This window comes from Trichosurus vulpecula, chromosome 5, assembly GCF_011100635.1.
Source record: "Trichosurus vulpecula isolate mTriVul1 chromosome 5, mTriVul1.pri, whole genome shotgun sequence".
Taxonomy (NCBI): Eukaryota; Metazoa; Chordata; class Mammalia; order Diprotodontia; family Phalangeridae; genus Trichosurus; species Trichosurus vulpecula.
This window is the reverse complement of record NC_050577.1, coordinates 264,448,392-264,461,000: the sequence shown is the minus strand read 5'-3', so window position 1 is coordinate 264,461,000 and position 12,609 is coordinate 264,448,392. Positions and strand designations below refer to the sequence as shown.

Below are 12,609 nucleotides of genomic sequence, written 5' to 3'. Positions count from 1 at the left end.
GAGGCTAGCAAGAAAATGCCATGGGCTGATAAGTGAGCTTATAGACCCTCCTGCTCCAGCCTAAGTTCTGCTCTGCCTGAGCAGGCAAAGAAATGTTCAGGGGTTGGGGAACTCTGCTCCAGCCCAGTCTCACTGACCTCCCTGGGTTTGCTCTGCAGAGCAGAGACCATTCGGGAGGAGTGCAAGGACCATACAGAGCAGCCGATGGGGGCTGGGAGGGGTGGGGGGCCCTCAATTCTGGCTTTGTTTGGCTGGTTTAAAGGGTAAGAGGGCAACTACACACCAGAGTGGGATCTGAAACTTCAGTCAATTAGCCTTTCAAATCATTCCTTTCAGTCCAGGCTCAGCTTTGTGTTCCTCAAAGCCAGGTGCAAGGAGCTGTCTATCTTCAAGCAGGGTATATGGGAGGGGGAGGGCCAGGGCTAGGGTACATTGGGGCTAAGGGGAAGATGTTCCCTTCAGTCAGGGAAGAAGACTGCTCTGGGCCAGGGACACTGGACACTTCTGACTACTCTATATAGCACACACCAGGTCCGTCATTTTACTATAAGCTAATTGCTTCCAAAGGCTGAAGAAGAGTGAGGTTGGGAAGTCTTCTCCAGGGAGCCAACTCCTCATTTCTCTTTTTCCAACTCCTATTTCATGAACGTTCTTAATTTTCCCTCCTAAAGGAAGTCCATGATCCCTCTAGGCACCTCTTCGGATCAGGAGTGTTCTGGCACTGGGAGAATCCCCACGTTGGCAAGTCAAGCTGTTGTCAAACACCTGCTTTCTCGGATTCTGACATCTGTTTTCAGGATGGGAGGTACAGCAGACCCAGCCTGGGAGGAGGGAGCACCACCAGTTGGCCACAAGCACAGGCTTCACAGTAGGAGGGCATGAGACCTCCCACAAGACTGGATAGAGGTCCTGAAGAACAGTACACAAAGTGTAAAAGAGGCAGATGCCCAACTGGTGCTAGGACGGAATAAAAGCCTATTTCTGATGATCCCCTGACCCTCTCTCAGAACTCCACCCTTCAGTTAACTTATTCACAGGAGTCTTATGCTAATGAGAAAAAAAAATCAAATAGATTGGACTTGATCCTTAAAATTCCTTCTAGCTCTAAAATACTATGATTCAAGCCTATATTGTACTGAAGGCAAGGTTACAGAAAACCCACATGTAATCCCCACTTAAAGAAATCTGCCAAACAGGTATCCACTGCCATAATGTATTTAGTTGGATGGTCAGTATCTTTGAATAAGAGGGAAGCATCGATAAAAAAACCTAACTGGGTCATTTGGTTCCCATCTCTCTCTCTCTCTCTCTCACACACACACACACACACACACACACACATATACACACACAGACTTTTTTTAAGGGCAGAAATGCCACCTGCCAGGAATGATCTGAAATATTTAATCCTCTTCTGAATGTTGGCAATGTTGCCACCTATAGACCCCCGCCTCACACCTCAGCAATGGTGTTGCCCAAACACTGGTTCAGGACCAAACCAAAGTAGGTTTCTGAAAGTTCTTTACTGTCTGAGAATATAAGCAGCATGGAAGTCAGAGAGGTATGTTTTTTCTTGGTTCATTCCCTCAAACATCTTTTCTCTCCATCCTCTCCCCCAACAGGTTCCTCTTGATGGTTAAGTAAAGAACACGCTAGGATTTGACCACAAAATGGCCTCTTCAAGGGGACTCCCCTAGGCTACTGGCAGAGGAAGAAAATTTGGAGCATTTCCATCTTGCCATTGGCTCAATGCCTTGGATCTTGGGGCCAGGGCACAACTTTCTCAGGATCTGTGCACTGTACCCTCCTTTCCTCCAAAAGACAGATTACTACCCTGGCTCTCTTTGAGGAATCACTCTAGCAATCTCTGGGGGGAGGTGCCCTGAAATGTTAAGTGTCAGGATAGTTACCTCTAAATACTAGGTGAGATACTAGGAAGCATGGGCAAGGAGCAAGCTCAGAGACCACAGCTGGAATCTGAAGTTGAGGACAGGGCAGCGCTGTATCAAAGGAAATACTGTCAAGCAGAAAACAGCAGGGCTAAGTGCAAAGGGCACTAGCTCTGGAGTCAGAGGACCCTAGTTCAAATCCTGTCTCTGATGCTACCTGTATGACCCCAGTCAAGTCACTTCACCTCCATGGGCCTCAATTTCCTCATCTGCAAAATGAGGAGGTTGGACTAGATGGCCTCTGAGGTTCCTTCTAGTTCTACAGCTGCGATCCTAAGTCTTTCTAAGCCACCTGAGGATGCTAGAACAAGAAGAAACTGGGGACTAGATGTGCAGTTTCCTTCTTCAGTAAAGGGAGGAGGAGGAGGAGCAAACAGCTACCTTTTCTAGGTCTCCTCAGTTTCTACTTGTTTAAATAAGCCGCAGAGGACTTTTGCACCTCGTGAGATATGGAGGTTCTCTCTCAGTTGAGGTTTTTCATATGGAATGGCAGCCATGAAGAAGATCTTGTCCTCAACATCACCCTTTCCCTCTGGGAAGCTGATGCTGTGCTCAATCTCTCCTTTGCCTTTACTTCCCTAGCATCTGGGCCATGGACAAGCCAAGGGAGTCCTGGATCCAGAACGCAAATCTTCTGACTAACCTTGTGTTGTTGTGGTGTTTGTCCTTCGTTATTGAAGAGGACCACGACATCAAGGAGATGATGACATGACTTGCAGTTGACTTTGATTGAGTGAGGTCTGTGTAAGGTCACCAGCCTCACTTTCTCCTCCAGAGCCATCTGGGTCCAGTGGCCTGACATTCATCAGGACAACTAGAGATGCCCCAGGATGCATAACTAACTGCTGACTAACCTAGTCTTGAAATGGATGTGGGTGTGGTGTTAGAGTCATTGCTTTGGCCCCTGGTCTCCTTCCCTGCCCACTTAGCATCATTAAATGGCACTACAATTCTGGTTCTAGAGATGGCAGCTTCAGGATTCCCCAAATGATATCTATATAGTGTCAACTTTTCAATAGCTCTGACAAAAACAAAAACCACTAACTCAATTCAAAGTCTGATGGATACTTGTAAAAAGGTCTATGCACTAAGCAGGGATGAGGGCAGATGAGAAATAAAACTTTCCTGGTATTTACTAAGCACTGGGCTCTGTTTAGTTCAATTTTCCCTGGGGAACTGGGGTGGGAGGGAGAAGAGCCATTCCTTGGGTCAGTAGATATCTTGAGTGAGCTGAAAACAGATGTACATATCCACCTCTCTCTGCAATGGTTACTATATAACTGGATGCCCATTTCCTTTGATGCTGGTGGACCCTAGAGCACCAGGCCTTTCCATCCTTCTGACAAGAGTCCCATCAAGGAGGAAGAGAGGGACTCTCCTCCCCCAAAGGGATTCCTAAAAGAGCAGAGATCTGTTCATCTAAGGGGAAAAATCCTGGTAATTTCTGAGATATAAGACACTTTCTGTCAGATTTCAGCATCAGCCTCTCAAGAAGTAGCTGTCCAAACAACTCAGAGGGAAGAGCAGCTGTAGAATGCTTAAAATAAATGCTGATGCATTTATTTTATCCAGTCCAGATAAAGGCTGGGAACACAGGCTTCCTGCTGGGTCTTTTCTAGACTCACTTCCTCATCTAGGTGGCCCTAGGGCTTTTGTAAGATATCCAGATAGTCACACCAGGGAAGAAAATTCAGAAACTCAAGTGGCAGGTAGCATAATCCAGTGGAAAGAATGCTGGAATTAGAGTCAAATGACCCAAGTTCAAGCCTGTTTCTGCCACCTTACTGTGTCACTGTGTGTGGGTCCTTGGGCCTCATTACCTCATCTGTAAAATGGGATGTACTAAATTAGCTGATTGCTAAGGTCCTTTTCTGCTCTACATCCATGTGCTCCTATGGGAAAGCATTCTCCTTTCCTTCAGTATTCTTACTAGAATGTAAGCTCTATGAGGGCTGGCAGGATTTTATTTTTTTAATCTTTATCTTAGCTCTAGTGCTTACACACAGAAGACATTGAATACTACTTGTTGAATTTAATAAAACTGAAATTTAATATCCCTTTGAACAGACAAGGATGGAAAGACTGTCTGGACATTAAGTATTTAGAAAAAAACAAGTAGACACACTAGAAAATGTGGTGACATTTACCCCCAAATCCAATATGAACAGCAGTGGCATCAAGACCTTCCTCAGATACTTTACTTACTTCCACCGAACCCCTGCACAGGTACCAAATGCCAACTCCCAGAAGGCAGCGGAGTAGATGTTTTGATGGTCAAGGGAGAGAAAGCTCTTCCTTTGTGGTGGTGCTGGGGGCCACTCTACCTTCAGGAGATGCAGAAAGAAGTCTGCCTGGCAGGCCCTGGAGATAAAAACACTCCTCCTCACTGGCCATTTCAGTTACCACCTATTATTTCTGCTCTTCTGAGGTCTTGGCTGGAATCGAAAAATCTAGTCAGTTCAAGCGGAAATGGAAGTGTGACTCCTTGTTTATATCTAAGCTTGTTTTAGTGGGGTGCTGAACAGCCTGGAAGGTATGTGGAGGAAAAAGGAGTACAATTTTTTAAATGATGGGAAATTTGCTTCTACCAGTTCATATGTCCTGATTACTGTATTTCCTTTTTCTCTTGCTTGCTGCAAATTGGTAATTATTAAGAACTTTTGGGCCTGGGGGTTTTAGACTATGGATGTACCATGGTGGATTGTTATGTCTAGGACATCCTTTGAACTCAAACTACCCAACAAGATCAAAGAGCAGATAGCCTTTGGTGGGGTTCTTCTGAGTTCCAGAAGCTTAGGGAGCAAAAGGGGGCTGGTCTGTAGTTTCTCATGAAGGAAGAGTAAATAGTAGCCAGTCAACCCGGCAGCTTTTAAAAATTAAAGCCTGGCATAGAGAAAGCACCAGTTTGGGCCAGGATGAAGGTCGACAAGCTGAGCGGAGATCCAAGGATGCCCATGAGAGTCATGGTAGGCTGGGTTTGGCTTTTAGAATTTTAGCTAAATAAGTCAGGCAGGCCCAACCTGAGCTGGAGAGAAATCTTTTAAACACACACACACGTACACACGTATATGTATATATGTGTACATACACCCTTACAAAAAGCAATTATCCTTTAATTGCTTTACCCAACTCAGGTATCATGAGTTCTTTCTGAATTATTATTACCCTTTCTCATTATAAACAAATAGCCTGCATTAAAACTTAAGGTCCTTGACATGGCTGTGCTCAAGGCCAAAAAAGATAGGCCAATAAAAAGGTATCTATCTCCCAGTAGGAACATTTAGCTATAGGGATTTCTGTCCCCCTCTAAAGAAGAGACTGGCTTAGGAGGCTGATCTGGTGGCAGGCAAAGAGCCCGTGTTCTCTGCCACGAGGAAGGTTCAGATTCCACAAAGGCAAACAAAGCAAGAGTCTTCCCTCTCCCCACTAACATTCTTTACTTATATAAGAGGAACAGGGACTCAACCAAATTAAAGAAAAATAGCCCATTTTTAAGCATGTCTTTGCATAGTCCTTAGAGTCATTAAATTCTTTCCTCTTTCTGCTCTGGTCCCTTCATCTAATATAGCTTCATCTAGACTGGCTGAAACTCCTGGGTCATGTGAACGTAAGATTTTCGAGTTAAAAAGGCCTTTAGAGACCATGTAATGTAATACTCCAAGTCAGAGAGGTGGAGTGACCTGCCTGAGGTCACGCAGGAAGTAGGTGACAAAGTCACCCTCATGTAGGCCTTCTGACTTCAAGCCCTATGCTCTTTCTACTCTACCATCCCAGGCCACAGGATGTTCCTTCAGAAGGTAGCTCAGAGAGTCAGTGAAATACTGAAGATCTGAGTTTGTGGATGGGGGAAGTCACTCACCTCTCTGTTTGCTCACCTGTAAAATGGAGATAATGACCCTTTTATCACCTACCATATAGGGTTGTTACGAAGACAAGACTTTCTAAACCTTTCAGTGATATATGACTGTGAACCATCATTATTATTACCTCCCTTATGCTCACTTTTCCAATGTCCCAGACTTGCCCCCTACCCTCCTTCTGGAGGGGGTGTGTGTGTGCATGCTATTCCACTTATAACTCAATGATTTCCCACCCCCCCCAAGTTTTTTTCAATCTGTGATTTCCTGTAAATACCCCTTGGCTTGAAGTGAGCCTGGCTTCCACATGTGCTGGAATCACATTTGTTGCTCTGGGATGATTAGGGTGGCAAGGAGCAAAGTGACAGAATACCAAATCAGATCATATGTCAAGAGCCAAAGCAGGCTGCAGGACAGATGCACAGAAGAGATACCATGCACCGAGCATTTTTAGGGGCTAAAGTAACTTACCAGGTAAACTCTACTTGGAGTTTAGTAGCACTCAGCACAATTTCTGCTGTTTCCTTTAGGAGGGAAGAAGCAGGGATTCCAGGGTATTCCTGCCCTCCTTCTTGAATTCAGAAGTTGGGGATTCAACCAACTCAGAACAAATTTACTGCTCCCTCTTATGTGGTACATGGAACTGGCCAGCCAAGATATATAAGCTTTCCTTTTTACTCCCACAGAATGAAGGATGAGGAACCTGAGTTCATAGGATCTTATGGGTCTAGACCCAAAATCAACCTTCTAGATTAGCTAGTCTAACCCTTCAGTTCAGACTGTCAATTTAACGTGTTCTGTTTTTTTTTTAAATAGCAAATGGCAACAACCAGGAAACTATATTGGAAGAACCTCTGTTTCTTTTTTAAATCCGTCTCCTTTTCACTTCCAATGCTAAAATTATTGTTTAAAAGGAGTCCAAATCTTATAGGGAAAAAAAAATCATAGAATCCTAAAGCAAGCTGAAGTTGTCTTTTAAAGTATGGTAAATTGTTACTGCAAGTATTTATTATCACATTCACTTTTGAGACTCTGAGCAATTGCCAGAAATACAGCATTCCATTCCAACTCTCCAGCTGTCTCCCCGAGCTTGCCCTGCCCTCTTTCCTCACCTCCTACCTATATTGAACCCTTGGTTTCTTCAAGACTCAACTCAGGTACTATTTTCACGAAATATTTGTAAGTGCTCCCTCTTCCCTCAAATTAATTTGTATTTACTTATCTTTGTACATACTGTATTCCCCTCTCCCATATGGTCCTTGACAGAAAAGAGGTTGTTTTTTTTCCTTTGTATCTTCATTGCTAGGTGGTCAATGTTTGTTAAATTCCATTTTTAGATATGCTTCCATAATAAAGCATTGTTTCCCACTACTAGCATCCCACTGCCCCCCACCTCCCGTCCCCCCCACATCTTGGTTATAAATTCACCTGACAGTGTGGCTGAAGTATAAGTGTAGAGGGAGAGTCTCTTGTTGGGGAAAGGGGAGTGTCTGGACTTGTGATTTCATCTGAGTGAGGAATTCTTGGTGTGAAAACTCTCTCCACTGTGGAAATGAGCATCTAAGTCTTAGTGGGTTTGGGGGTGGGGCACTGAGAGGTGAAGTAACTTAACAGGGCCCTTGAGTTTGTAGGAGTCAGAGGGAGGCTTTGACCTGGCTTTCCCCAACTCCAACCCCCTATGCCAGGCCTCTTTGCCACCTTGCTTACTACTGGCAAAATCCTACAGCAAGGTCTATTGTTGCAAAGGAGGAATTTGTGGAACAAGGCTACTCTAAGCCTCAGAGATGGGGGGAAGGGGGTGGGGGTGGGGAGAACACATTCCTCTGTCAGGAGTCCTTCTTTATCACAGACTCTCCTAGCCTCCTTCTCTGAAAAAGGTACTTGATGACACACTTGATCTAGGACTATTGGCTGAAGTTCTCTGTCCTGCCCCCCTTCAGCCTTTTCCATTTCAAAACAGTCTAGTCATCTAAACACTGGAGCCAGAAGGAAGGAAAAAAAAAATTGTCTACAAGAGGGGTTTCAGGGGAAAGGATAGGGGCAGGGGGAGGTTGTACTTCCCTTCCTCCTTACACCCATAGGGTTTTAGACTCCTGCTTTTCTCTTGTTAATTTATTACTGAGAGGCTGGGGCAGCAGCTCTGCTTTACCTTTAGGTCCTGCAGATTGGGATTTCTAATAAAATACCAATTCTGACAAAAAGAAGAAATCAATAAGTTCTGTGGAGTTTGACAGGAAGGTACTTTTTACCTATAGTATGTGGACTTTCTGTTCCCATAGATTTCCTGGAGAGAGCTGGGGAGTGAGAAGACAGGAAATGCTGCCGAGGACAGTACCATGAGACCTTGGGAGTGGCTTTCTTTGGACACTCCAAACCAGTAATCAATTTAATAAAGCACTGAACATGGAAGGCAGCAGCAATCCCATCCAAGTCTGGTCCCCCCAAAGTGCTGAGTTAACAGCGACTCCTGAAGGTAGGTTCTCAAACAGTGAGCAAAGCTAAGCATCAGCCCCCTAAGGATCTGGCTGCTTGGGAAGGCTCCAAGGTAGACAGAAGAAGGAGCCTGTCTGGATGAGGCCATAAGGAAAGGGTGAGGCCAGGCTGAGAAAGGGAAGGGAGCTGCCCCATGAGAAGCAGGGCCCTGAATTCTAGAAACTGCTGATGGTGGTAAAAAACACTTCCCAGTATGATAACCAAACATGTCAAGTGCTCAGATCCAAATCCAGATTCTTTTCTTGGTTCTAAGGGGTTTTTTTTGGTTGTTTTTTTAAATAGCACATGAAACGGAAATGTCTTTGGGTTTAGTTTTGTTTTTGCCTGAGAGAAGCTGGATTTTCTTCCTTACGCAGGAGAGGAAAACAAACTAGAAAAAGGTGGCACATATTTTAAGCTGCTCATATTTTAGGTTCCAGATTCAGAAGAATCCACCTTCACTATCGATGCCAGTTTCCTGACGTGACAACAGGAAACATAGGTTAATTCTCTCCCTGAGGGGAATGACCACAGACATCAAACAAGGAGGTCCCACTGGAGGTACCAGCCCTGTGTGTTCACTGGGGTTATATTGGGTATGTCTGCTCTAGGCACAACTTCTCTCCTCTGCTCCCCGAACACACAGCTAGGCAATCACTCCCCCCATAGTAAGTTAATCTCAGGACAGTCTCTTTTTACTAAAATTACATTTTGACATTTAAACATTTTCAGCCCAGTGTCCAAAAGGCCCTAGTATGCCCAGCCCTGAAAGGGATGAAAGGGATTCCTCTCATCTGTCTTGAGAAGTTGAACATTTTCCTCTGCTGCTTCCAGGAATTTTGCTCAGTTTTTTTCTGTAATTACTTTTGAATCATAAACAAACTCCAGCCAGAAACCTCAATGCTCAAATAAACATAAATACACACACACACACACACATATAAAAGTACAAGTAGCTTTAGGTTGTTTTACATTTAAATTTTTAAAAATAATTCTTACACATATTTAAAATTTTTTTCTGTATTTTAAAATCCAGATGGCCTTTGAACTCCCTCTACTTTGAACAAACCTTGGCTAAGAACAGTTTAAGAGTAAACTGCTCCAGGCCTCCTTTTTCCTTCTCCAAACGTGATTTATCCCAATCTCAACTGGTTAAAGACAAGGGATCCGAAGTATCAACAAGCATTTATTAAGGACTGACTTAGTGGTAGCGCCTGGCGCTGTCCTAAAGTTGACTTGGAATTTGTTGTATTAGGATCAGATGTACCAGAGTGAAAAGAACTAAGAGGGAACATTGGAATGTAATGGTGCAGAAGGATGGGGAGAGTTGTGTGACTTAACTACTGGTTTGAAAGCTCTTATCTGTCTCTGGGCAGGTTCAGAGAGCAACCCAAGAAAAACTAACCAATGTAAACAGCTGAACTGCCGACCAGGACCTGGATTCCCTGATTTCCAGTCTTCTTCAATATTCACCACAACAAAAAATGACTTGTACTACCTGCGGGACCCTCAGCCTCAGTTTCCTCTGCTGTAAAATGAGGTGGTGGGACTTGTACAGTTTTTTTCAGCTCATATATTGATTCTATAATTAGCAGAACTTCATCAAGTCTCCTTTTGACTGCGGGCTACTGACCTCCCCCCAAAACCAAAACCCCCATACCCCAGTAACAACCAGTTGCGGGGTAGGAATTTTATCAAGGGAAACATAAACCTTAAGGAGGCAAAAAGTGTTCCCAGTGTGACATTATCTAGTGCTTCTCATTTTCCTTATGTGTATGTGGGGGGGTGGGGGGGAAGGCAAGGGTGGAGGCATCATATACACCCAAGTGATACCTTCTCTACCTTTTAATCATGTCAGATGAAAGAGGCCAGGCTTCTGGGGGCCTCTCCCTTAAGAATGATCAGGAAGGATTCCCACCTCTCTGGACCTCAGCAAGTCATCACAAAGTTGCTAAAGGTCTTGACTCCTCTCCAGCTTCACCTTAAGTGAAGGCAGGATCACAATCAGACAATACAGTTCAAGAATAAAGTACAACAAATCCAAGTAGTCAAAGATTTTAAATTCTCATATGGAGGAGACAGATTTGTGTTTGCAAGTACAACAACAATTTTTAAACACAAATTGGACATATAAACGCTGCATGTGGTTCTCTAGAAAGGTTTTGCCCACTGGGAAGACATATTTACTTAAGGAAGTGGTCAGCTTAGAGAAGGGAGAAATGCATGAAGGGGGCACAAACTAAGCCCCAGTTCATTCAAAGAATGGAACCCAGCAATGGCTAAAACCCACAAAACCAGTTCTATTTGCCCTAAGAAATGAAATGACAAGCACTCTGGGGCAGTTACACTGGGAGAATGGGCAAATTTCAGACAGTGGGAGTTATTAATAGCAGGAGTGATGTGAAGGGACATTAATTACCCACAGTTCAGGCATGGTACCAGGAGCCAAAATCTCCACACTCCCAGAATCAAAATACCCTTTCTAATGCCTTACTTTAGAGCTCTATAGAAATGGATGGGACATTCTCCCCCTCATCAGAGCAAGGGTGTCTAAACTTAATCTTTACTTCAAAGGCTCTTCCCTCAACATTATCTACTCCCCTTCCTCACCAAACACTGAGCAACTCCCCCTTCTTGGCCCAGACAGACCCAGTGGCTTCGGATTTAAAGGGTGACCCACGGAAAACAACTCTCCTTCCTCCTCCTAGGAGAATTTCTTCCTAATCTTTACACCTCCTTCCTCTCCAAGACAGTTTCCACCCATTTTCCTCTTGTTCCTTTCCCAAAGGAAGGGATGTTTGGAAACAGAAAGATCTAAAATGCCTGACCTCCTTTGCCTTCCTTCCAGCCCTAAAAATCTATGATCTCTCTACCTTACTTGGCCGGTTTTGCCCCCAGCCCCCACAATCTGGGGCTCATCGGCATCCTTCAGAGGAGGACCCAGGCCGTGGGAGAGCCTGCCTCCTTCCTCGCTCCCTCTGACAGGACCACAGTCCGGGGAGAATCCAGGCGCTTGACCCGGGAAAACTCCCACTTTCTCACTGCGCGATTCGGAACCACGCCGGGGTCTGATGCCATCAGGCGAATTATGTAACCCGGGACACAAGCTCCCGAGCTAAACAAACGCGGCTCTGTGCAACGCTGCTTCCCGGGGGAGCCCGGCCGGGGAGGGACGGGAAGGAGGGGCCTCCTCTCCTGCCTGCCCGGAGCCGCTCGGCCAAACGGGCGGGACGGGACCCGGCTAAACCCGGCCGCGGGGGACGCGGGTGGGGGCGGAGATGGGTGGGGCTGAGGAGCCGGGGTCCCGGGTGGGGATGCTCTGTCGGTCTGGACAGCTCCTCCTCGTCTTCTTTCCCCCTCCCCACCCCCATCCCATCTCCATCCTCGGGCTCCCGGGCTGTGAACTTGGGTCCCAAGTTCTAACCGGGCACGGTCACGGCCACAGCCGGGGCTGCAGGGAGGACCTCAGGGTTCCCCAAACGGAGAGACGGTGGAGGACGGGGGAGAGGCGCGCGAGGGAAACCCAGATTGCTGCTTCATTTTAGCTCCCACCCCGTTCCAGAACGCCCCCTCCCCACTTCGAACGCGGGCCCGGCCGGGCTTGGGGAGGGGGGTGAGTGGGCGGGACGGGCGCGGGGCCTCCTAGCGTGGGTGCCCACCCGAGGCACCCCTTTCTCCCCCCACCCGCCTTGGGCGGGGGCGGAAGGCCCGGGCCTGGGTGACAGCTGCCGCGCAGACCCGCCCCTCCCCCCCCCGGGGGTGGCGGCCGCCCCGGGCCCCTCCGAGGGGGAGGGTCGCCACGGCCATTCCATCCCCCGCTCCCTTTCGGGGATGCCCCGCCCCTTCTCCCCGTTGGAGCGCGGCGCCGGGACGCGGCGGGGGCGGCCGTGGGCCTGAGGGGGCCCAGCCACAGCTCGGGCGCCGCGGGCTGGAGGGGGCGGCGGCGGCGGCGGCAAAGTTTTGCGAAGTTGCCGGCCTTACCTTGCTTGGTGAGCACCAGGGCGTCTTCCCTCCGCGCCTGGGTGATGATGGAGCCGTGTTCCATCTAACAACCCCGCGGGCCCGGGATGGGTGGATGGGTGGGCGGGCGGGGACGGGGGGCCTGGGCGGGGGCCGGTTCTGGGGCTGCTGCTGCTGCGGCGGCGGCGGCGGAGGCGGCTCCTTGGGCTGTTCACATCCCCCTCCGTCCCCCTCCCCAAGGCAGAGAAGGGAGGCGGCCTGCAAGGAGGGCCGGCGGCCCGGGCAGCGGCTCCCCCCCACCCCCCCCAGGTCCCCCCAGCCCGGATCCCCCGGCAGCAGCTCCGGGCTCCTCAGTTGGGGTCCAACATGGA

The 12,609-nt window shown here is 47.5% G+C and overlaps 1 protein-coding gene across 1 annotated transcript in view; it reads right to left on the bottom strand.

The window, feature by feature from the left end:
• CTDSP2 (CTD small phosphatase 2) overlaps window positions 1-12,352 on the bottom strand; it is a 29,068-nt gene extending 16,716 nt beyond the window's left edge. Inside the window, exon 1 of the mRNA XM_036759341.1 lies at window positions 12,260-12,352. Coding sequence (XP_036615236.1) covers window positions 12,260-12,323 — 64 coding nt within the window. The 5' untranslated portion in view covers window positions 12,324-12,352. The remainder of the gene's footprint in view (window positions 1-12,259) is intronic.
• Window positions 12,353-12,609: the final 257 nt, after the last annotated feature.